Source organism: Protomyctophum bolini (genome assembly GCF_963924005.1).
Source record: "Protomyctophum bolini genome assembly, chromosome: 20".
Taxonomy (NCBI): domain Eukaryota; kingdom Metazoa; phylum Chordata; class Actinopteri; order Myctophiformes; family Myctophidae; genus Protomyctophum; species Protomyctophum bolini.
Window position 1 is genome coordinate 24,422,414 of NC_137881.1, and position 25,200 is coordinate 24,447,613.

General features: G+C 44.6%; 2 protein-coding genes across 2 annotated transcripts in view; both read left to right on the forward strand.

Moving 5' to 3' along the window:
• frem1a (Fras1 related extracellular matrix 1a) overlaps window positions 1–15,199 on the forward strand; it is a 40,694-nt gene extending 25,495 nt beyond the window's left edge. Inside the window, exons 19-40 of the mRNA XM_080791731.1 lie at window positions 29–142; window positions 535–720; window positions 1,052–1,248; window positions 1,341–1,575; window positions 2,262–2,406; window positions 3,026–3,173; window positions 3,941–4,148; window positions 4,680–4,944; window positions 5,144–5,362; window positions 6,648–6,846; window positions 7,376–7,577; window positions 8,155–8,299; window positions 8,569–8,698; window positions 9,154–9,226; window positions 9,536–9,685; window positions 10,549–10,910; window positions 11,508–11,555; window positions 11,849–12,031; window positions 12,470–12,592; window positions 13,330–13,445; window positions 14,372–14,457; window positions 14,653–15,199. Of these exons, the coding sequence (XP_080647857.1) occupies window positions 29–142; window positions 535–720; window positions 1,052–1,248; window positions 1,341–1,575; window positions 2,262–2,406; window positions 3,026–3,173; window positions 3,941–4,148; window positions 4,680–4,944; window positions 5,144–5,362; window positions 6,648–6,846; window positions 7,376–7,577; window positions 8,155–8,299; window positions 8,569–8,698; window positions 9,154–9,226; window positions 9,536–9,685; window positions 10,549–10,910; window positions 11,508–11,555; window positions 11,849–12,031; window positions 12,470–12,592; window positions 13,330–13,445; window positions 14,372–14,457; window positions 14,653–14,858 (3,740 nt within the window). The 3' untranslated portion in view covers window positions 14,859–15,199. The remainder of the gene's footprint in view (window positions 1–28; window positions 143–534; window positions 721–1,051; window positions 1,249–1,340; window positions 1,576–2,261; window positions 2,407–3,025; window positions 3,174–3,940; window positions 4,149–4,679; window positions 4,945–5,143; window positions 5,363–6,647; window positions 6,847–7,375; window positions 7,578–8,154; window positions 8,300–8,568; window positions 8,699–9,153; window positions 9,227–9,535; window positions 9,686–10,548; window positions 10,911–11,507; window positions 11,556–11,848; window positions 12,032–12,469; window positions 12,593–13,329; window positions 13,446–14,371; window positions 14,458–14,652) is intronic.
• A 2,036-nt stretch (window positions 15,200–17,235) lies between these two features.
• On the forward strand, window positions 17,236–24,477 carry LOC308335488 (leucine-rich melanocyte differentiation-associated protein). Its single transcript, XM_080792539.1, has 5 exons — window positions 17,236–17,305; window positions 19,266–19,420; window positions 19,653–19,835; window positions 20,769–20,846; window positions 22,906–24,477. Exons 1-5 carry the CDS (start codon window positions 17,303–17,305, stop codon window positions 23,048–23,050), a joined length of 564 nt encoding a protein of 187 aa, XP_080648665.1. The 5' UTR covers window positions 17,236–17,302; the 3' UTR covers window positions 23,051–24,477.
• The last annotated feature ends 723 nt before the right edge of the window (window positions 24,478–25,200 follow it).

Consider the following 25,200-nt stretch of genomic DNA (forward strand, 5'->3'; position numbering starts at 1 on the left):
TATTTTCACCATATGGCCCACCCTATAGGTCCGCCCCACACTGACCGGGGGAAAACAACACCTGTACGGGATAGCCTGCCGGTCTACGACCTGAAGATCACCGTGTTTCCAGTCGATAGCCAGCCTCCTACCCTCACTACAGGTGACCAATTAACATGGTTTCATTGTGTTTCCAGTCGATAGCCAGCCTCCTACCCTCACTGCAGGTGACCATTAACATGGTTTCATTGCTACAGGAGCGGCGATAAAGGCATGTCAGAATATTCTGTAACGTGGGGGTGGATGGGAGCTGTTCTTGAGGGGCGCTAGCCCCTCAAGAACAGCTTTGTGTGTATGTCTGTCCGTATGAGCACAGAATATGCTCAACTGATTGTGATGTATGATGATAACAGCACACACTACAGCGCTTTAAATCACTGTGGCGTCTTCGTGTAAACACAGAAAAAAAAGTGAGAACGCAGTGACATGTTCATCAATTACAGGAGACATGTTCATCATGGTATTACAGGAGACATGTTCATCATGGTATTACAGGAGACATGTTCATTGTGGATGAAGGCGGGACCGCCCCGATCACCGCGGCCCACCTGAAGGCCTCGGACATGGATACGCCCCTGGACACGCTGGTGCTCAGCCTGGTGTCTCCTCCGCAGTTCGGATACATCGAGAACGTCCTGCCCAGTCCCGGGTTCGAGAAGAGCAACATGGGCATAAGCATAGGTCAGCATGAACGGGCGACCCTGCACCCCTCGCACCACGACCCCCGGATTTAACATCTGTGCTAAATCCGGTGGTATTTACGCTACCTTGATTGTATTACAGTTCATTAATCCCAAATTGTTCATTTTGTCCAGTCATAAATACAGGATCTAAAGTTGTCTCACACACTCATAAATGTGTTTCTGTTTAATAATACCATTCATCTCCTACAATATTCAGCATACAGTGTGGAGTAATATTTTAATGAACCACTTGGTCTCCTTGTAGCGTCCTACAGAGATAAATAAACAAAGAGACTCACTTGTCTGTCTGTCTGTCTGTGTCCATGCAGAATCCTTCTCCTACAGAGCCCTGCTGGACGGTCATGTGAACTACGTCCAGTCCAGACACCAGAGGGTGGAGCCCACGGAGGACCAGTTCATGGTGTGCGTGTCGGACGGAGCACGCACCTCGGCCCCCGTCCCCTTCAACGTCCTGATCCGCCCCGCCAACGACGAGGAGCCCCACCTCCTCGCCAGGAACATCACTGTAAGTCCTCAGAAACCATGTCAGAGCATTGGCATTTATTGGGGCGGAAATGACCCTGACTATGGTCTCTCTCTGTGTGTGTGTGTGAGAAGGTTCGAGAGGGAGACATGAAGGAGTTGGACTCGTCCGTCCTGAATGCCGTGGACCTGGACGTCCCCGAAAACGAGCTGCGTTTCACCGTTCTGCGGAGACCCGAGCATGGGGACATCGTCATCAACGGCGGGGGGTCCACCGCCCCCGGGCGCGGGGACACCGTTGGGTCCGGCCACAGCAGGAGAGACGCCCATACACCCGTGGAGGACTTCACCATGACGGATCTGAGAAATGGTAGGTTTATGGTTAAAATAAATATCAAATATCTAATTCTAAAACGGTTAGTCCCAATACTTGGGACTAACCGATTGGCTGGTTTCTCTTTAGACCACGTGATGATGCCCTGCAGTCATAAAACACTGTGTTTGAAATAGATACTCGTGCTTTCTAAGGTGTGATTTGGGGTTCTACAGATGAATACAAAATCAATATCAACATCTTACTACAGCTGTCCAATACTTAGATTCGGAGGGGGGTGAAATTACTCACGTACGTAAATACACTGCGACTTCTCTGAGCAAAAACACAGGTCTCATTGAAAATGAACTATAGGCGCGTTTTATCGCTCCCCGTTTGCAAGGCCCTTAAGTCTAATCAGTGAATAAAACCTTCAGGGAAAACATGGATGTTCAGAAGCCCTTCAGGAAAAGATCAGGAAAGCCTGAAGAGTTAGAATGGCACACTGTAGTGCTGTCCTTTTACGTGTGTGTGTGTGTGTGTGTGTGTGTGTGTGTGTGTGTGTGTGTGTGTGTGTGTGTGTGTGTGTGTGTGTGTGTGTGTGTGTGTGTGTGTGTGTGTGTGTGTGTGTGTGTGTGTGTGTGTGTGTGTGTGTGTGTGTGTGTGTGTGTGTGTGTGTGTGTGTGTGTGTGTGTGTGTGTGTGTGTGTGTGTGTGTGTGTGTGTGTGTGTGTGTGTGTGTAGGCATGTCTCTGGTGTACGTGCATGACGGCTCAGAGAACATGGAGGACAGCTTCTCTCTCCAGCTGACCGACGGGAAGCACCAGCTGACCAGACGGGTGACGGTGACCGTCCTGCCGGTCAACGACCAGGAGCCAAGAGTCATAAGGTGGACCGCTAAACTCCTCGTAAAGTGTTGATTTAACTCTGAGAGAGTGAAATCTTTACTTTCTCAACGTTAAAGATAAAGTGCCGTGATTTTTGTACTTTTTCTGGTTTGGAGGTGTCTCTTACAACTTGTCCTTTTAGGAACAATGGTTTGGAGGTGTCTCTTACAACTTGTCCTGTCCGTTATAGGAACAATGGTTTGGAGGTGTCTCTTACAACTTGTCCTATGTCCGTTATAGGAACAATGGTTTAGAGGTGTCCTTACAACTTGTCCTGTCCGTTATAGGAACAATGGTTTGGAGGTGTCCTTACAACTTGTCCTGTCCCCAATAGGAACAATGGTTTGGAGGTGTCTCTTACAACTTGTCCTGTCCGTTATAGGAACAATGGTTTGGAGGTGTCTCTTACAACTTGTCCTGTCCCCAATAGGAACAATGGTTTGGAGGTGTCTCTTACAACTTGTCCTGTCCCCAATAGGAACAATGGTTTGGAGGTGTCTCTTACAACTTGTCCTGTCCGTTATAGGAACAATGGTTTGGAGGTGTCCTTACAACTTGTCCTGTCCCCAATAGGAACAATGGTTTGGAGGTGTCTCTTACAACTTGTCCTGTCCCCAATAGGAACAATGGTTTGGAGGTGGATCCAGGCGAGGCCAGGCTAATCTCCAGTGTGACCCTGTACTCCCAGGACGATGATACACCCTCCGCTCACATCCTCTATGTTCTAGAGAGCGTTCCTACAAAGGGACTGCTGCAGGTGAAGGTCAAGGTCAGTCTGTCACTTCATTCTCTTCATAGGACAGGAACGCCTTTTGGGGCTTTTACCTTTAAGGATGGGAATCCCTTTTGGTGTTTTTAGTACCCTTCAAGGGTTGTCGTTGCTATATGTAAAGTATACTGTACATTTAGCCAGCTGCTTGAAAAGTGGCTGGATAATGTTCACCTACCTCTGCTAGCGATAGTAGTGGAAATTCTTTCATGAATAGCTGCCTCTAGGCCAATGGGAGACGTTCCCATAAAAACCATAGTATGAAAGGCATAAAACCCATACTCTGAACGTGTGTGTGTGTGTGTGTGTGTGTGTCACACAGCCAGCCAGGGACAGTCAGTATAGTAAAATAAAAACGAAAGACAGAAGACCATATGGACGGGCGAATCGATGGGCGAATGAACCAACTAATTATAATTATAATAATTATTTTATTTGTGTCAAGCCACTTGTGTGGCCTGACACATAAATGACATATTTTTTAATTTGTAAGCAGCAACGTTTGGGTCGGTCAGACCTTCATCGGGCATCATGACCGAAACGTTGCTGCTTAAATACATCACAATTGTCCTACTCTTCCAGTTCATGTATCCGCCACACCTGTCCCCCGTACTGTAGGTGTGCATAAGGACTTTTTTCTTCTATGCTTCAGGTAGCCTATACCATTTACTATATGTATGAGCAGTAATGGTTAATGGACACAAAGGTGATTTAATTCAATGTTGTGTGTTTGCATGTGCGTGTGCATGTGCGTGTGCTTGTGTCAGGAGGAGGAGGGTGACTGGGTAATGCTGGCTGCGGGACAGAACGTGAGCCAGGAGGTCGTGGACTTGAACCTGCTGAGATACCTCCACACCGCTCCACACAGCGGTACCGCTACCGGACAGCACGACTTCTTTGTCTTCCACCTGATGGACGGAGAGAACCGCTCGCCATCGCAACACTTCCACATCTCCATCCAAGACATGGACAAAGGTATAAGAACCTCAACACTTCCAACATCTCCATCCGAGACATGGACAAAGGTAAGGACCTCAACACTTCCACATCTCCATCCAAGACATGGACAAAGGTATAAGAACCTCAACACTTCCACATCTCCATCCAAGACATGGACAAAGGTATAAGAACCTCAACACTTCCACATCTCCATCCAAGACATGGACAAAGGTAAGGACCTCAACACTTCCACATCTCCATCCAAGACATGGACAAAGGTATAAGAACCTCAACACTTCCACATCTCCATCCAAGACATGGACAAAGGTATAAGAACCTCAACACTTCCAACATCTCCATCCGAGACATGGAGCCTGTGTGGAGATTGCATGTTCTCCCCGTGTCCCCTAGGGTAGGTCAAAACAAACTAAAAAAAAACTAAAAACAAACATGCAAAGCAGGAGTGTAGAGCCCAGGATCACATTAGATAAACTGGGTGAAAATCATGGTTTACAAAAATCGTGGGATAAAAAAAATCTAAATAATAATCTTGTTTCCCTTTCCAAGGAAACATCGCCGTCTTCACGAGGCCGGTGAGGGTGAGCCGCGGGGACCGCGTGGTGCTGACCACGGACGTGCTGCTGGCCACGGACGGCTCAGACCAGCCGGAGGCGCTGTTGTACGCCGTGACGCGCCCGCCCGCCCACGGCCACCTGGAGTACGTGGCTCACCCGGGCCTCGCCATCTCCACCTTCAGCCAGATGGACGTGGCGGCCAACATGGTGGCATACGTGCACGACAACCGCGCCAGCGCCTCCCTGGAGACCTTCCAGTGAGTGAGGAAACCCCGTAGCGCCCGATAGGGCATAGATAGACTGGGGTCTTGTGAATTTGTCAGACTTGTTTCTAGCAAATCTTGTCAAATCGGAGGGTCCGCTTATATACGTATCAATTTGGATGTCCTTGGCACACAAAACGTTTTGAGAGCCACCAACCGCCACTCTGTGGCGCGTGCGTCCCTCCCGCTGCAGGTTCGTGGTCAGTAACGGCGAGGCCAGCCGCAACGGGACCTTGGAGGTCCATGTGGAGATGGTGGACCGCGTGCTGCCGTCCCTCACCAGGAACGAGGGTCTGACGGTCCCCCGGGGGGCCACGGTCACCCTGGACGCCCACAGCGTGACCCTGAGCGACCCCGACACCCCCGCTGACGCCCTGCGCTACGTCCTGGTGCAGCCGCCGCAGTACGGCAGGTAGGACATTACTTTATTATCCATGATTCATTGTATTACTACAGTACGGCAGGTAGGACAGTCATTTATATCCATCTGTACATGCAGTACGGCAGGTAGGGCTGCAACCGTACGTCATGTTATTACAGTATGGAAGGTAGGACTGCAACCGTACCCTCCTATGCCCAGCTTTGTGTGTCTGTCTGTGTGTATCATGAAATGTGATGATTCGATTGGCTGAGCACAGAATGTGATGATGTATGATAATGTACGATGATTCAAAATGTTTTAATACAGTACGGCAGATTTCCTCGTCATTTCTAGTTTATTTAAATAATTTCATGCACATTTGCCCAGTGCATAGCCTACTGCAGGCGAATACCGGAAGACTCGCCCCCGTGCTTGCCCGTTTTTCCTCCCGGAATTGTCACCAGTGAGGGGGATGACTTTGTAATATGCTATTGGCTGTTTGTATTCTTTTTGGAAAAATATAAAAAGATACTCCTGTAGAAAGGCTATATTATTTTACTTATATTGACCCTATAAACAATTTAGTATTAGTATATGTAAGGTTTTGCACACTCAAATGGTACCTCGTCAGATAATCCCCACATAGCCTACAACAACTTCTGTGAACAGACTTCAATGTAGTAGCTTTTCATAAATTATATTTGTACTTAGGCTGTCTGCTGTCATGAAAGTTTATAGTTAGAGAAATTCAAAGTCAGAAATTCAAAGTCCAGCCGTCTGCTGTCCAGCCTCTCCCACCCCTCACTGGGGAAAATTCTGGGAGGAAAACAGAAACGGGGCGAGTCTTCTTGTTACCCTGCAGGCCTGGTTGACTAGCTTTAGAAGACGTTATGAAGGTTTTGCTTCTGAAATCCATTATTTACATGGAGAAATCCCGTCATTTAACATGCATCTCTATGGGGGAGAAGGACAGCTTGACCTGTCTCTTCGCTGCTAACGTGCCTATTGGACAAGGACGGGTTGGGGAGGGACTTAGCGAAGGGCTAATTGCATTGAGGAACCTACACATTGTTGACGCCTTGACGGCCCCTCTGCATTCATTGGTGGTTGTTGCTATCATCTGCTCTACAATACTTCACATTATGACCCGTAAGGGTCTCTCGAGAATTAAAGATCTATATAGAAGGGTCTATTTGGTCCATTTGGTTACCAACTCTAATCATTTAGCTGCATAGGGACCACCTGGAACCACTGTTTGAATCAGTTCGACTAACTGGTGTCTGTTGTTCGATTAGATCAAATTAAACTAAAGTGTTGCGTCCCTATTGAACGGCAGGCTGCTGCTGAACGGCACTCCGCTGCCCCCCGGTGGTAACTTCAGCCAGAGCAGCGTGCAGGACCTGGAGGTGAGCTACGCTCACGGAGGAGGAGCCTCGCTCATCGACCGCTTCTCCTTCACCGCCGCCGACACCTCCAACCGAGGCTTCCTATTGGACGGACGGCTGACCACCGATCCTGTGTTCTTCACTGTCCAGGTAGGTGTCTGTCTGTCTGTCTGTCTGATTAAAGTGTCTGCCTCGACCATGTCGTGGGGAGAGAAAGAGAGAGACATACAGGCATACAAGTAGTAGAAATAGCAATGATAATACATAGTAATACGTAATAGTGTAAGATAATATACAGTAATATGGTACCAGTAAGACGCCTTAATATAGGCGAGAGCGACCGCAGGTGGTATATCATAGTATAATATGGTAGAAATCCATGGTCGTGCTCTGTGAAGAGGCCTGGTCCACAGTCACACTCTTGGTAGGCAGCTGGGAGTCTATAATAGAAGTCCATGGAGGGATAAAAGTGGTGTTATTAGGGCTTGTTTGTTTGTGTGTGCATCAACGGTGCGGGGCTGTAGAGTATCTGCTATCTGTCTGTCGTGGTTTTACCCAATCGAGCCCTGTTGTACACTCAGAGTTATGGAGGGGGGGTCCATGGCTTAATGCATTCCAAACTGGGGGTCCTTGAAATAAGATAAATTGAGAGCCACTGACCTAAAAACATTTCTTGCAGATCAAGACTCTGGACACGTCGGCCCCTGAGGTGGTCAAGCTGCAGCCCGCGTGGAAGGCAGAGCGTCTGGCGGACGGTCGCTCAGGGATCTACCTCTCCTCCAGGGAGCTCCGAGCTCAGGACGCTCACAGCGCCGAGGACGAGCTCACCTACCGCATCGTCAGACCGCCGCACTTTGGATACCTGGAGAACACTGTCACAGGTAGGAAACACCTACCGCATCGTCAGACTGCTGCACTTTGGCTACCTGGAGAACACTGTCACAGGTAGGAAACACCTACCACAGGGGAAGCTTTCCTTATAAACAAGTAAAATACCAACCATTAGTACAAGCCATTATACTATCTATTCGAATATAGGCTATAAGTATTTGGAAGCTTGGGCATGTCCACAGACTGGTTGTCAGTGGCATGAGGATTATGGGGTCCAAGTGTAAGGCAAAGCAGCTTGCAACATACTGTTCAATCTCCTCCATTATAGGCAAGGCAGTCAACCTATTTTCAGAAGGTGTTTCTGCACCCATGATTTTTCCCAGGTGTTGGTAATATGAGACAGACTGACCAATGTTGACTGTGAATAAGTTCATGTGCATGTGTTGCTTATATTCTGTGCATTTAGGGTTTGTTTGGATTCAAGCACAGAGACACATACAGTATGTTGTTTCGAGTGTGTGGGACATCAGAGGCAACTGGAAAATATTTGTGCCCTTGATAATGTATTTTATAAATGTGGACTCAAATAAAGAAATGTAAATGTGTGTGTGTGTGTGTTCTTTGCAGGTGGTTTCGTCCACCAGCGTTTCTCCCAGGTGGATCTGAACAGAAGGATCATGGTCTACGTCATTGACCCGTCCAAAGAGGCTCTGTCCGACAGTCTGGAGTTCACCGTGTCGGACCCTCTGGGAAACACGGGACCCTCACATACGTAAGAACTATAGCGGGATGTCCGATATTTACTTTTTTTTTTGCCGATATCCCGATATCCCCATTGTAACAAGACTGGAGCTGCAGTGGTCCAGTGTACTCGGTGTACTTTCTGTGTATTATTGCAGACTGGAGATGCAGTGTGTCAGTGTGGAACTGGGTGTATCAGTGTACTTATTAGTGTATTTATTGCGTGCATACTGGAAATGCAGTGTGTCAGTGTGGAACTGGGTGTATCAGTGTACTTATCGTGTACTTTATTGCGTGCAGACTGGAGCTGCAGTGGTCCAGCGTGGCGCTGAGTGCGTCCGTGTACCAGGTGTGTGAGGACCAGGGCACTTTCTCGCTGGACATCCTACGCACAGGCAACCTGGCCGAGTCCTCCTACGTCACCGTCAAGGTCCGCTTCTCAGCAGTCATACAGAACTATGATTTATGTGCTAATTATTGTAGGACTTTGGCCGTATTTATTAGTATTTATAGTATTTATTCAAAAATGTTATGCTGCTATATACTGTATACAGTAGCAACCAAGAGCCCCAAAATGGGTTCCCATTTTGAAGTGTAAAAAACACCAAAATGACTTACCGTCCTAAATTGGTTAGGTTATAATATACATTTTAGGCTATATACTTGTTCCTTTGTACTTGGAAATGAGTGAGCTCAAACTATCGTTATCGATAAAAATCAAATAAATAATGATTCATAACTTTTGGAATAGTTATATTACAGTAATATTGTGCGGTTGTCATAAAACCGTAAGCCTTTCTGAAAACAAAAAAAAATTAAAACTAAAAACATATGGCTTTAAGTATTTCTATAGGTGATTCTCTCAATCTTCTTTCACGACCCTAGACGAATGAGATCACAGCAACAGCAGGGAAAGACTTCATCACCAGTCCCTCGTCCCTCGTTCAGTTTGATCCAGGTACGCACACAACCACTGATGTTTATACGCACGCACGCATGCACGCACGCACGCACGCACGCACGCAATGTTATACACACAACAATGCTGCTACAATTTGCTGCTCTGAGGGCGGTGTATCATTACTGCTCTTAGGGCAGTCTAATTATTTCTCTGCTAAGTATGAATATGTTCGTACGCCCCGTCCGCTAGGTACGAACATATTCCTACACAGCCCCCCCCCCCCCCCCCCCCCTCCCTCGTCACCCCCAGCTATGGGATCTTTCACTGTGACATCACATGCTGACGTCCCTGTGCTGTGTGTCCTAGGCGTGTCCAAGCGCAGCTGGCAGGTGGACATCAACCAGGACCGTCTGGAGGAGGCCGAGGAGACATTTGAGCTGAGCCTGGTGTCTCCCGAGGGAGCCGTGCTGGGCAGCGTGTCTACGGCCATGTTCACCATCACAGACACTCAGAGAGGTGAGTGTTAAATCACCATCACAGACACTCAGAGAGGTGAGTGTTAAATCACCATCACAGACACTCAGAGAGGTGAGTGTTAAATCACCATCACAGAGCAATGTTAATTTTACCCACCGCCTGAATCGTCTTTTGACGTATTTTTGAGGGGCCCCCTCCTATGCCCAGCTGTGTGTCTGTGTGTATACCATGGAATGTGATTATTTGATTGGCTGAGCACCGAATGTGACGATGTATAAGAGCTCCACTCACTTCACACGAGTGTGTTCTTTTTTTCTATAATTATTTATTACGTTTCATAACATTGTTCTGCACCTGTCTGTGTCGCTCCGGTTGCCGTGCAATGGAAGTAAACAGGAAAAGACCGGGAGTGAGAAAAACAAGTCAGTGGGCTTCTGATGTCTATTAGAACGGATTCTTTTTAGAATCAATTGATCTCGTATTATTTTTCCAGGGTGAAAAACAAGCTTGATTTGCGGCTCATAACTAAAGTGTTTATGATCGCGGTTAGAAAATGTAAATGTTTTGGGTACATTAAATAACATTTGCGGGACACGTTACATAGCCGATTTTACTCTCCCGTTTCCAAGTGAACGGGTTTCCCGTTGACTTACATTGGTGGCATTTCTCAAGTGCACTGATGGCGGCAAGTGAGTTAAACCTAATTTATTCTGCTGGTTGCGATGGAGTCGCTCGCCAACAATGGCAGAGAACGAGAATAGCCGAGCTAACAAGTTCACAACACGTTGGTTGTGAGCTTGTAGGTGCAGTATTTTTGGGGGGCGTGTGACACCAGACAGAGTATGGCTCCGGCCTTTATGGTGGCTGAGTGTGACACAAACCTGAAATATTTCAAACGACAGGACAATGTGGTGTGCAGCGGGACCAGGGGGGGCTTCCCGTCCTGGGAGGCGAGGAGGTGAAGTCGGAGCCCTACCCTCCCCAGCACGGATCCATTCAGCTGGAGAAGCTGCCCGTGGACGCAGGCGACACACAGTCCCAGCAGGTCATCTGGACCCGCGGGGATACCATCCCTCGGCCCCCGCCTGCCCGTGGAGATGGCATGCCCCGGCCCCCTGCCCGTGGAGATAGCATCCCCCGGCCCCCTGCCCGTGGAGATAGCATCCCCCGGCCCCCTGCCCGTGGAGATAGCATGCGCCGGCCCCCCAAAGCAGCACCCGATCTGCCCAAGAAGAATCTGAGAGCCCTGAACAACCCGAAGACCGTACGTATACCTTTTCCTTTATGACTTGAGCGTTTTCAGCACTCGGGTGGAAGAGCGGTAAAGCAGCTGGCCACCACCGGATAATTGACCCTTTCTCAAACCCCACCCCAAATGGGATTGGCATTGTACACCTCATAGCTGTCATTGTTATTTTGCAAGGCCACACACTCACTCTGAGAGTGTACAAATGGAACCAAAGCCGTTTTTTTTTCTTCTTTTTTACACTACATTATCATTTGTGACATTTCTGCCATCGTGGGAAGGCTGTTTTCTTTTTCCTTTATTTTTCATCTAAATTGCTAGTAATCATGTCATTTCAAGCTACATTTCACTTAAATGTCAAGTCTAACTCTGCATGCTCTATACTCTGTAAGCCATATCTAAAAAACCAGTGTGTCAAACTGCACAGCCAATATGTCAATATGAAGCTATGATTCCCTGCTTTCATATGACTAAAATGAATACCGGTAATAATCCAATGACTTATTGTATCTCAGGTCTGGTCACATTTGTTGTAAAACTGAAATAAGTTGACTGAAGTATAACACACCTCTCTAGACTTGACCTTTCCTTATCCATGTATTTGTCATCCTCTAGATTGCACCCTCCTCAGTATTTAACAATGGAACAGATGTCATTTACACGGTAAGCATCCAAGGCCCTCCTCAGTGCTTGGAAATGTACAATTACAATTTACAATTTAAGCATTTCTCAGACACTCTTAAATCCAGAGTGATTTACAATAAGCAAGAACAACACAAGGTAATACATAAAATACATAGACACAGACAGAACATTTTCACGGTAAGCATTCAAGACGCCGGTAGTATCTTACTACCCACCACATTGGATTTATCAGGGACGTCTGTCGTGTCTTAGGAATGTCCGATATCGTACACATACATGTTTAATCTCTGCATGTTTAATCCCACCCACAGTACCACGGCATCACCGACATGCGAGTGGAGGACGACACATCTCCGTCCAGGAAGGGCAGGAAGGCCAAGGTCCGTGTGGTCAGCAGAGTGGTCAGCGGAGGCAGCCAGGGCCATGGTCAGTCAGAGGTCACCAAGGCCAGACCAGGACCCGGCAGAGAGGAACCTGGACCAGCCAAAGGACAGGTGAGACCTCAGTTACAGCCTGTAGACCCTCCAGAAAAATGAGATTATGCAATCACATAAATTACCGCATAATCAGCCAAATGGTGCAGAATATGCAGTGTTTTCAAAAATCACGCAAACTACCCGCATATTTCACAACTTCCCGCATATTTCACTGGATAGAATCATATCATAAAACCCTGCATATTTTGCAACTTTTTGCATATTGTGCATATTTCAAAACATTCCACAGTATGCATATTTCATCGCAAAATCAAGGATTTTAACCGGCATAATCGAGGACCTTTTCTAGATCAGAGCCCACTTGAAAATATCAAAAGTGCTTACAGTCCAACCATCAGTTTTTTTTGTTTTCAGTTTTGTTTTACATTTACATACTACAGTACTAAACGAGTTTCCTCATTAACGTACACGTTAATTTGTGACGTTGTTTATCAGGTGACGGTGGACACCAAAGCCTGTGTCCCCGAGCTGAAGGGCCTGCTCCACTTCAACCACAGCATGAGTCGACTGTTCCACTGCAACGGTGTCAGCTGGAAGCCATGGACTCCTGATGAGCAGGTAGGGAGGTGTAAAGCTGGAAGCCATGGACTCCTGACGAGCAGGTACCCAACCTCGCGTCACCAGACTTTCCACCCAAAATTGCCTGTGTGTTCCGGATTAGGCGTGGTCGCCCCTGTTGGTTTTTAGTCTTGCCAGTCGCTACGAGTTGGAATAATAGATAGATATACCAAACAAACTATTCCAAGAAGTTCTTGAAGAAACGTGTCAGGTTTCTTATTCCGCTTTGGGGCTTCCGGCCTGATGACTACAAACCAGTGACTACAACATGACATAAGTTATCATCTGCTCCCGAACAGATCAGAAACCCAAAAATGATATGCCTCCCAGGCTACCAGATATAAGAGATGCCCATGAGTCTCTGAACTCGAGTCCGAGTCTGGAGTCTGTGGGGCTTGAGACTCGAGTCTGTAGTCCAATGCTGAAATACAGTTATGATCCGATGGCACAGCACGGCCACAGAGTCGGTGCTCAGATGATATGGCTAAGTTAGGAAAGGCACAATGTGCTCACACTGGAGGGCGCTGTTAGCTAATCTATGGAACACCGATGGTGCCGATTACTCTCCTGAGCCCCAGAGGCACGAACACATTACGTACATTTTTAATTCCAGACTTTACCCAAGTACATTTTTAATTCCAGACTTTTACAGAGTATTTCTACACTGCATTATTGATACGTAAGTACTTTTCCCACCACTGATGGTACTACGGGTCATCATGTCTTCACATGCACAGATGGTGAGTGCTCAGCTGTGCCCTCCAGACTGGACCTTCCACGGTGGTTACTGCTACATGCTCAGCACAGAGCGAAAGGCCACGTGGAGCACTGCTAACCGCGCCTGCAAGGAGAGGTGAATTATGGAAATAATACCTTTTATATCCTAGAGGTGAGGACTAGGGATGGAGCTGGAGGGATGATAACGAGCACCTTATCGATCAGGCTTATCGAGACAGATTCTTATCGAGCCCACCATCAATGATTTGTTATTATTTAGTGGAAAAACAGGAGACGACAATAAATTCTGAACAGAACAAGTATCTTTAACTAATGCCTTAAGGGCCTTCAAATACAGTACTTTTCTAACAGACGGAAGGCAATTTAACTTTTTACCATTGGAAAATATATTGAAGAAGCTGTTAAAGGAGAATTCCATACTAGAAGGCTTTCTTACCTTTATTTGTACTGTAGTTGTTACGTCCCCACCAAAGAGGTCCAGGTGTTATTTTGTGCAAAAGCGCATTATTGGCTATTTCCCCTACCATAAGCCCTCAATGAATTGCATTGAATAGCATTGAATTGAATGGGGCTATGGGGTGTTGTGCTAATTCACTTATTTCCATCGCTCAAAAATATATATTTTTAAATATATCCTCTCTTCATAATGTAAATAGTACACTATACTACTATAGCACACTTTACTACTTATTTTGATGGAAATAAGCGAATTAGCACAAAAACCCAACCCCCATTGAGGGCTTATGGTAGGGAAAATAGCCGGAAAGCACTGGTTTGCAGGTATCAATTCACTTTTAGACCTGACATGTTTGTGCCAGCATGGGTGATTGATTAGATTTATGTCTTGATCACTTGTTTCAGCATGATGTCATGGGCCTCTATGCTCGATAACAGGCTTGATAAGCCCAAAGCTTATTGATACCGGGTACTCAATAAGCTTGTTTGGGTATCGGGTTTCGAGCTCCATCCCTAGTGAGCCAGGTATAAAGGTAACCTATAGCCAGTGTTGTGTTGTTATGTTGTGTTGTGTTTTGTTTTCAGGTATAAAGGTAACCTGGCCAGTGTTCTCTCCAGAGCTGATATGAACTGGCTGTGGGACTTCAGTGGAAGGAAACCATTCTGGATAGGTCAGTAATATAGTTTGTATAACTCAATACACAACAACACATAACTGAAACCGTTCTGGAGCTGGTCAACAGATCGTCTGTACTGTGGTGCACCAACGACCCTCCGGGGTTACGGAATAGAAAGAAAGAAGAAAGAAAGACTATAGCGCTATATATAAATGCACCATGTTATTGTTCATATCTCGTCTCCATCAGGCCTGAACGACGGGGAGAGCCGGGGCCGCTGGGAGTGGGTGGGCCGGGAGGCGGTCTCTTACACCAACTGGAGGAAGACCCCTCCGCGCTCCAAGACGAAGGGCGGCAACAGGAAGTGCGTGCTGGTGTGGAGGCGTGCCAAGTGGCAGATCAGGGACTGCAGGAGCAGCCGCGGGCACCGCTACGTGTGCTCCGTCAAAGTGTGACCGGCCGACAAACGTATAGGCAGGCGGTGCATCACAACCACCCCACGCTGTCTGTAAGGAGTTGTTACAACAGTAACTAAAGACTGATCTCAGGACGGTAATAACTCCCCGCCAGCATGGATAGGAACAGGGACCGCTCCTCTTTTTCTTCTTCTTCTTTTTGATTTCCGGCAGTATGGACGCCACAAGGTGTATTACTGCCCTCCACTGGTCTGGTGGTTTATTCACCTAGATTTTACTATAGTCCAGTATTGTGCAGGAACTGCAGTACTGCCTTTGAAATCAATTGGTGATTCTCACAGTGGCCAAACAAAGAAAAAACAGAAAAAGCCTCCACTCCTAGCTCTGTCATCATTATAAATAGACATTGTCTTTATCTGTTATAAATACTGCACTCTTGAAACACATGTTTCACTGTTTGTGGATGCCCACACTGACATAGCCTTGTGTCATGTTTAAGCAAGTTCTTATTTAACCCAAGGGACCTCTCCTCACCCCTTTAAAAAACACAATGTATTGTGCCTTTGTTGTAAATATCCACAGGTTGACAAACTAGACACGGCTAATATGCTCTGGACACTTCATTATATATCATGAAAACATCCATGGATATTTTTCTACCCGGAAACACCCGTTTATTTACAAGCATTCAAACATTTTGATGGTCTATATACAAATTACAGAACCAGCCTACAGTTGACTTCCCCTTCAAGCTGTTACTTGTGTATGTCTAACAGAAGTAACCCAACCGTAAAACCATGGTAGTCGGTGTAGGCCTACCTGCAATGTGCAAGTGAGTAGTTGTGTATGTGTAGCAACCCAGGAATCTCCTTCGCGTTTGAGTAAATGGTCCACGCCCCCCTTGTGACTTTCCCTATACTTGCGTGGTCGAGGATTTACGATTCTGTCCATATCGGGTTGCAACTCAAACGGGGCTGAGTCGGCTGAAGACTTCGCAACGCTCGAAACGGCAACATGGGTCAAGTTCGCTTGAGACGGCGCACCTCCGTTGCGGTCTAAAACACTGTACTTTATCCCCTACTACTAGTAGGAGAGGGGGCGTGACCATTTACTCAAACGCGAAAGAGATTCCATGTTCACGACCTATAAATGTATGCTAATTATTAATTTGTAAATGTATGATAAATTTGTCATTTGAAGTGACATTATTACTGCTGTATGTATGTGTTGATATATTGTTTTTTAGTACAGTATTTTCTATTTACAGTGTTTTTGTTTGTGTTGTGCTTTTTTTCAGGTTTATGTTGTTTGTCTCAGAGATTACATACATTTCTGCATTGTTTAAATATTGTTTACACAAATCTAGTATCATGTTTTGACAAGCTTAGCGCTAAACTACTGTATACAAAAATACATATTACAATATTAATTTGTGATCTAAAAGTGTGTACTGAAGTCCTGACTTCACTCGCTCATCCCCTGGGTTGTGGAAGTAATTTCTCTGTGGAGAATAACATTGGGTCATCTTGAAAACGTCTCATTTAAGCATTGTGGTCCAAAAATAAACATAAACTCGTTCAGAGTATGGGTTTTTATGCCGTTCAGACTTCCATTGGCTTAGGAGGCATGCAGCCAATCATGACTAGGTCGTGTTTAGAATCGTGTTTACAGTCGTCAGTAGTGGTGCGTGCAAATGTAGGCCAGCCTGCTTTGCACCTGACAGTACTGCATAATGTGCATATTCATAAACATGTATTCACTCACATTTTATGAACGTAGTGATATGTGAATGAATGTACATAAAGACATGCACATTAAAGCCCTTTTAAATAAGATGAGATTATCTATAAAAATAAAACGAATTAAGCGTGAACTCGGAGAAGGACATTCTGAAGCTATCGGTTGTTTGAGTGAGACAGTTGATGTTTGTCTGAACTTTTACACACTCACATGCACTGCTGGAAAGTGGTGGAAACATTGTATTTAGCTTGAAGATTGGTTATTTTCTCAATGTCTTTCTTATATTATTTGGGAATTTGTCCAATGTTTGACCAGTTTTCAAGTTTGTTGATTACTTTTGATGGACTCCCTTCCTTCTTTCCTTCCTTCTTTCCTTCCTTCCCTCCCTCCCTTTATATTTTGGTATCTAAAAAGGGTTTTCAACATCCTTAAATTGTTGTCACTCCACTGTCATCCCCCCCTCCCTCTCTCAAAAAGAAAAAAACAATAATCCTGTGGGGTGTCCCGAGCCACAGGTTGCTCAGCAGTGGTGTAGAAGTGGGCCAATGGGGTGTTGCAGCATGCCTAGCAGAGCCAGATCGAGCAACAAAGCGGGGTTAAACAGTGATTATGGTCCGTCATGTGATCCGCTGCTTACTGCCATGAATGAGCTCTTTTCTTCAAGCCTTTTCCTTCTGACCATCTCATGTTCCTGACTGTGGTCATCTTCTGTCTGGCCCGTACACTACTATACTGGCTGCAACATGGTGAGTCTATACATAACTGTATCTTTTAACTATGCTGGCCTGCAAATGTACTGAGGGAAAGAAAAGGCTTTCAGACAGTGGTTTTCAACCCAGAGGCTACAGTATCTCTGATGAGATACTGTAGCCTCTCACTCTCAGACACCAAACTTAGCATACTGTATGTTGTTATTGTTGGATAAGATTTTGTCCACATGCTGTATTGATGTCGGTACCATATAGGAGAGATAACAGGCAAACGATCAAAATAACAATTATTCTACATCCTCTAATTGTGTGGACTTCTTGTAAATCAAGCAATTTGCTGATGTTAAACAACCAATAATCTAACTCTTGAGAGTGTAAAATGAAACGGACCCTTGCGGGTCCATTTGTCCATTTTCACTCTCAAGAGTTAAAGATCTAATATAAGGGGTCCATCCATTTGGTTACCAACGCTCTCTGTGATTTAGCTGGGGACCACCTGGATCCCCCTCAAGGATCCCCCCTCACTGGCGGTCCCCGGACTGTTGGTTGAGAACCACTGATTTCAACTAACATAACTGTAGCTTTTAATTATAACAATATAATTTAATATAATATAATTATAATTTCATTATAGGTAAAAATCCACAGTTCAAAAAAGTATAGCAGCAACAGCCGATGTACAAGCTTACGAGTCACATCGTAAGCTTGTACAGTAGATCAGCTATTTTCATTACATTTGCAGCGTGACACTGTCATATGACAAAGTGTAAAAACTCTCAGTGAATCAACGGACACGGGTCATCAATGCGTCTGCACAGGGGTCAGGGGGTCATCAATATGTCCATGGCAATTAAAGACTTGGTCTTATCCGTGGCAATTTTTAGATTTCCATTCTTTACGCACCATTATAATGTTCTTATTTTGATCATATGACTACTGAATGTCAAGTCTCCAAGTTTTTGTTAAAAATATGTACTGTATGACACGACACTATGACATTATAGGCCTATAGGAGTCCAACTCGTACTAGTGGTTCTCAAATGTTTTATTTGCAAGGACCCCCTTAACTCTGAGGGTGTACAAATAGTTCCATTTATACACTCTCAGAGTTACAGACATGTTGTGGTCAATCAGGCCAATTAAGCTCTTTATGTGTTTCTGTTAATATTATTGTCCACTCATTTTGTATGTCCGTGGCAAAAACTAATAATCTTGACAAAAATGTCCAGCCCAATTAAGCCAGCATGTTGGCGATGACCCTGACCCCTGATCATGGAGAGAACATGTTGACTGTAACGCCAAGGCTCTCCAGCTGTCATTTTGACACGGCCTTGGATTGATGGCAACTACAGTAACTAATCTATACTATACCTTAAACCCATTCACATATCTTACTGTTCTTTGCCTTCAGTTCTGTAGGAGGCAAAAACTAATTTTATACCCCTTTTTATGGGTAGAGAGAGAGAGAGAGAGAGACAGACATTATGGCCTATGACGATGGCCTCATCTGAAATCCCTGATTCCCTGCTGATTCTGATTAATGGAATGTTGGAGAAAGAACTCTTCAAGTTGTTGCTGTTGTTTTAGCCTCAGTTGTTCCCAGGGCAGCAGCACCATGAGGCCCATGATAGCAGCAGGTTGTTGACTGCACTGTTGTTTAAGCCTCAGTTGTTCCCATGGCAGCAGCACCAGGAGGCCCAGACTCATAGCAGCAGGTTGTTGACTGTGTTGCTGTTGTTTTAGCCTCAGTAATTCCTATGGCAGCAGCACCATGAGGCCCATGATAGCAGCAGGTTGTTGACTGTGTTGCTGTTGTTTTAGCCTCAGACCCTCAGTAATTCCCATGGCAGCAGCACCATGAGGACCAGACCCATAGCAGCAGGTTGTTGACTGTGTTGCTGTTGTTTTAGCCTCAGTTATTCCCAGGGCAGCAGCACCATGAGGCCCGGGCAAGACCCATAGCAGCAGGTTGTTGACTGTGTTGCCCTTGTTTTAGCCTCAGTTCCCAGGGCAGCAGCAGCAGACCCAGGTTCCTCCGGGCTCTCCGAGGCTGTCGTTGGCCTACCAGAACCTATCAGAGATCCCCTACGACAGCATCCTGAGCCGTGGACGTCTGGAGGTCCTGGACCTGAGCTACAATCTGCTGGACGAGTATCCTTTAGAGCAGTATATGAGCGTTGGACTCCCACTACAACGCATTTATCGTTTATCAATCGATTGTTTCTCCACACAAGCTCCCTATGTTGTCAATGGAAGGAAATCAGACAGGTGCATGTTAAATATTCCTGATATGAGGTATATGTTGCTGTGATTGGTGTGTGTTAATCGGAACCCTGCTCTATGTATTAGTGGGTTCATGATCCTTCATTCAGTGTGTTAATCGGAACCCTGCCCTCCTGGGCCAGCTGGAGCGCCTCAGCACGCTGGTCCTGGACTGCAACAACTACACGGCGCACGTCAAGTTCCCCTACATGCCCAGCGTGACCGCCGTGTGCATCAACAAGAACCGCATCACCAACCTGCCCGTGTTCGTGGAGGAGATACGGCGCAAGTTCCCCAACATCAGGTAGGTCCAGTCGATTACCTTTATATCGGCCATTTTGTTCCATGATGTCGTTAACACCATGGAGTTATAAAGGATAGAGAGCGGACCGGGAGCGACAGGCCTGCCCTCTCCACTATTCATTTCAATGGTTGCTCAGTGGCGTTTTGAAGCACCTGGAAGAATGCTCTACTTCCGCATTTTTTCGATTTGAACACCTACAGTTGGTGTTCAAAATGCGAGTGCTCAATGGTAAACCCCAGCTGCGCAGGGTTTACTAGTGCTAAATGCACTGGCCGCCTGCAGTACCAGCTTTGACCACTATGTCTCGGCGGCTTCAACATTGGCCAGCCGCTCTGGGGGATTTCTTTGGTCCCGATCCGATTCCGATCATTCGATTTTGAGTACCTGCCGATACCGATTTTTCCTGATTCGATATTTATATATGTTTTGGTGCTATCCCTTTTGGACTAAGTTGCTGTTTTTACATTTCAAACAATCAATCAATCAAGAACATATTTACGTAACCCTAGGGCTATATTTGAAGGCCTGGGAATCTACTCCAGAAAAAACCGTTTATTTACCAGTTGTGTTGTGTTATGGTTTCTTTACATCCAGGATGTTTTACCAGTTGTGTTATGGTTTCTTTACATCCAGGATGTTTTAACAGTTGTGTTATGGTTTCTTTACATCCAGGATGTTTTAGTTGTGTTATGGTTTCTTTACATCCAGGATGTTTTAGTTGTGTTATGGTGTCTTAATTGTCTTTACATCCAGGATGTTTTAGTTGTGTTATGGTGTCTTTACATCCAGGATGTTTTAGTTGTGTTATGGTTTCTTTACATCCAGGATGTTTTAGTTGTGTTATGGTTTCTTTACATCCAGGATGTTTAAGTTGTGTTATGGTTTCTTTACATCCAGGATGTTTTAGTTGTGTTATGGTTTCTTTACATCCAGGATCCTCAGCATGATGAACAACGAGGCGGCACCGAGTTATTTCAACGGAGGAAGTCTCACGCAGTATAGAGATTACAGGTAATATAGACTACAGGTAAACTCCATCACCCTCACCCAGTATAGAGATTACAGGTAATAGACTACAGGTAAACTCCATCACCCTCACCCAGTATGTTAAAAGTATAGGGATTACAGGTAAACTCCATCGCCCTCACCCAATATAGAGTTACTTTTCAGGATTCAAATGCAAACACAGCAGATCGACAAGCTCAAAAGCATAAGGCCTTGTTTTAATGCATTTAGGGTAGGGTAGGGCAGCCCGTGCCCTACTGTAGTGTACATGCATCAAACCATGCTCAGTTGCCTTGTGGTTAGAGTGTCCGCCCTGAGACTGGGAGGTTGGGGTTCAATCCCTGGCCGGGTCATACCAAAGACTCTAAATGGGACCCAGTGCCTCCCTGCTTGACACTCAGCATCAAGGGTTGGAATGGGGGTAAGTCCCTGCGACATACTAGCGTCATGTCCAGGGGGTGTACTTGTACATCAAGCTGCCTCACGCTACAGAAACAGGAGATAGGCTCCTGCCCTATGGGCCTCATGGCTCGGCAAGGCTACTTACTTACATCAAACTGCTTTCTATAACATGCAAGGACTAATGTTTTAAACTGGTGTATTGAAAACTGTATATTTGATTTGATTTGATTTGATTTATGTGATATATTCATGATACAATTCATAGTACATAATTATCAGGATTGCATAGTCAGAGGAGAGAGGACTTATTTCCATTGTGATCCAAATAAATAAATAAATAGTTACAGCATATGATAAGAAGAACATGTGTACTAACATTACAATACTAATGACATTTACAACCGGCCATCATAGATCAATAAACAAAAGACAATAAATAGATATAAATAGATAAATACAGCACTATACTAACTTGCTCATCAGCCACTTTTTCAACATATTTAAAAAAAAAATCAAAGACTGGGCAAATTTAATTTCCCTTGGGATTTTGTTCCAATCCTCCACCCCTGTATATTTAAATGAGCTTCTACCTACCCTATGTCTCAGGTTTGGTGGTTTTAGATCGGCTACACTAGCCCTTGTGTTCAAACTTCAAACTGGTTAACATACGGGAAGTAACCTTTAAAACATTTTGGGCAATTGTATAGACCATGAGTCTCAGTTGTTGATCTTCTGCCTTCCACTGGGAGCCAATTTAATTCTCTAAAATGGTTAGCGCCAATGTGGGTTCTTGGGGAGAGATAAAGGACTACCCTCATTAGTTTATTTTGTGATGTCTGTAATTTATCTTTGGTATTTTTAGATAAGCTGTTGTACCAGGTTAGGCGTAATCAAAGAGACATTGTACTAATGCTGAGGCCAGTGTCCTCATAGTGGTTCTATCTAGACATTTGGCAATCCTAGCTAGGAACTTAGTCCTTGCGTGGATCTTGCCAATAACTGAGTGGGCCATCTGTTCACTAGACATGTTCTGATCTATTGTGCAACCTAAATATGTAACTGATTTTTTCTCCTGGAGTTTAACTCCATTACATTCTGCTGAAAAGTTGGTTACCTCTCTTAGGTTGTGCTTGGAAGCAAAAACAATACATTCAGATTCACCCAAATGCAAGGATAACTTGTTTTCACATACTGTATGTTCATATGTTCACTGATTGTTTGCTAAATGTCTCTGCACTGCTGGTGGCATTTCCCTTGATTAGGAAGGTGCAAGTGCTGTGCAGGGGAGGGGTGTTTCCTATGCTTTGAGTTTAATTTTCATTGAGTTTCCAACCCAAGTTATACGTGTTTAATTGAAATGCATCTTTAGTAATGTTTAGATTACTTTTATACAAGGGGTTATTTATGGGAGAATTTATATTGAGGTATTTGAGAGGAAATGTTGCTAATTCTTTCTGTGTCCTGTGGTGGGATCCACTTAGATGTGGGCACGGTAATAAAGGTATAGCCTGAAGAGAGTTCTCATCCTTTTTGGCTTTGTTCAGTTGTTGGGCGCCTTAACAATAAACAATAAAGTGTCCATTTGTCAGTGCAAGAAAGCGTAATTCCCTTAGGAATGTCTTGAAGTCATTACTGTAATATAATGTAATTACTCTGAATACAGGCAGTATGTGATCAGCCAGCTCCCAGGCCTAGAGATCCTGGACGACACAGAGGTCGTGGAGAAGGAGAGAGCTCAGGCCAGGAAGACCTACCGGATCCACCACAGCAACGAGGGCAGCAAGAAGAGACGGGAGATGCATCGATGATGATGACCATAATGTATACCTTACTGTATGTGTGTGACCATACTGTATACCTTACTGTGTGTGTGTGTGAACAGGTCGCATTCCAATCGCTGTCTCGACAAACTCTTTTCTGGCGGGGGTCCGCTGCTCCGCGGGCGAATACATTTTCCGGGGGTGTCCTTGACATGAAAAGGTTTGAGAAGCACTGGTTTGGATGTATTTATTAGATCCCCATTAGCTTACTGTGCATCACAGCGGCTACTCTTCCTGGGGTCTCAATCATATCAAAGAAACAACATATTTCATATTATTACATACACCATACAAAACATGAACTCATGACCTGTCTATTACAATTACATGTGATATCTCTATAAAGGTAGGCCTAGAATGTAATCGTCAACATTGATATCATAACATAACATAGTCATAAGCCTAATTAAAACTTCAGCAACATGTCACGCGACGACAATAACCGGTCTTCAAGTTAGCAAAGCTGAAGATCAGTTGTTTTGGAGGTTGCAAGTGTTCAAAAATATCAACAGTAGGCAAGTTCATTCCAACCCCTCATTGTCACCAATACTGTTGTTATGCACAAATCATCTGATATATAATTGTGTCTAACAGGCTAACACTTAACAGGATTACCTCTGCCTAAATGTTGAGCGCATCGATGACAATATATGAGAATGACACATTAGAGATGCATACAGCATGATTGTTAACTAATAGCCAGCGGTACATTTTACTCAATGTATGTACAGTATACTGTATACTATACGTACTTTACTTGAGTATTTTTTTTATATTTTATATACTTATACTACAGAAACAAACAAGTACTGTATTACACGTTTTACTCCACTATATATGTTATGATGAGGTATTGTTATAGGTTGAGGTACAGTGTTCCATTTTTACCAATGAATTTCCAAAAGTTTTCCAGAAAATAGGCAATTTTCAGACCTATATATCAATCATTTAGCGCAATAATGAGTATATTACTCCTATGTGCAATGCCCAAAGACAGGCAGTGTAGCAAGTTAGCAACAATAAAGCATAGAATATATAACGGTATAATTCCATTACAAATTTCATGACATTTTTTGACCACCTACCCTAGGGCATAGGATCATGCTCCAGTTTTTTCATACATATTTCATGTAATGAAATAAATCAATAGCCAAAAACATGCAACAATGCATATCCAAATATTTTTCCAGGACCATTGATAAATTCCAAGACCCATGATAAATTAGGATCATAATATGATTGTGAAATGGACTGTTCGTTGTGCATATTGAGTACTTTTACCTTTGATGCTGTAAGTATATTTTGATGCCAATATTTTTGCACTTTTACTTAAGTACTTCCCGTATACCAAATTATTCTTAGCATTCTTAAAGAACAGAGCCATTTGCAACAAATTGTGAAATGTATTATCATGTTTTTCAGTAAATAAATGGCTAAACTCATGACGTGAACGATCTCTTTGCTATCACAACAACAACGATGATGATAATGAAGATGAATGTCAGTTACAGACTTTATATTTTAATTATTAAATACAAATATAACTGCAAAAATGACTGCAGTTAAGAGGTGTTTATCATTATTGGTTGAAATGGATGTTGCGTCTCTGTGCTGTGCTGGTATAGGATGTGTACAGCGCTGGTTCTCAACATGAGGGTTGGCACCCCCAGGGTCAGATGGATGAATGGATGGATGGACAGACATTAGCTTGTCGTTCACATTCTATTGTGGACGTCTTTCGCTCCACATCAAGCTCAACGCAGACCAGACTGAGCTTCTCTTCTTCCAGGTGAGTCTGATCCAACTTCTGGTCCAGTCTGGTTGAACTGGCCAGAGTCTGGTCCAACCAACACATTGTGACGTCCACAGTGCATAGTGTGTGGAACTGCACAGCAGACACACAGAGGCAATCTCAACAACACAGCAGTGGTGGAAGGTAACTATAGTACATTTAAGTACAGTTTTGAGGTATTTGTACATTACTTCAGCATTTCCAATATCCAATACTTTTACCTCTACTCCACTATACATCTCGGATCCAAATATTGTACTTTTTACTCCACTACATTTATTTGACAGCTTTAGTTACTATAGTTACTTTGTATAGAAAAACATACATTACCCACCGTCCCACTTCA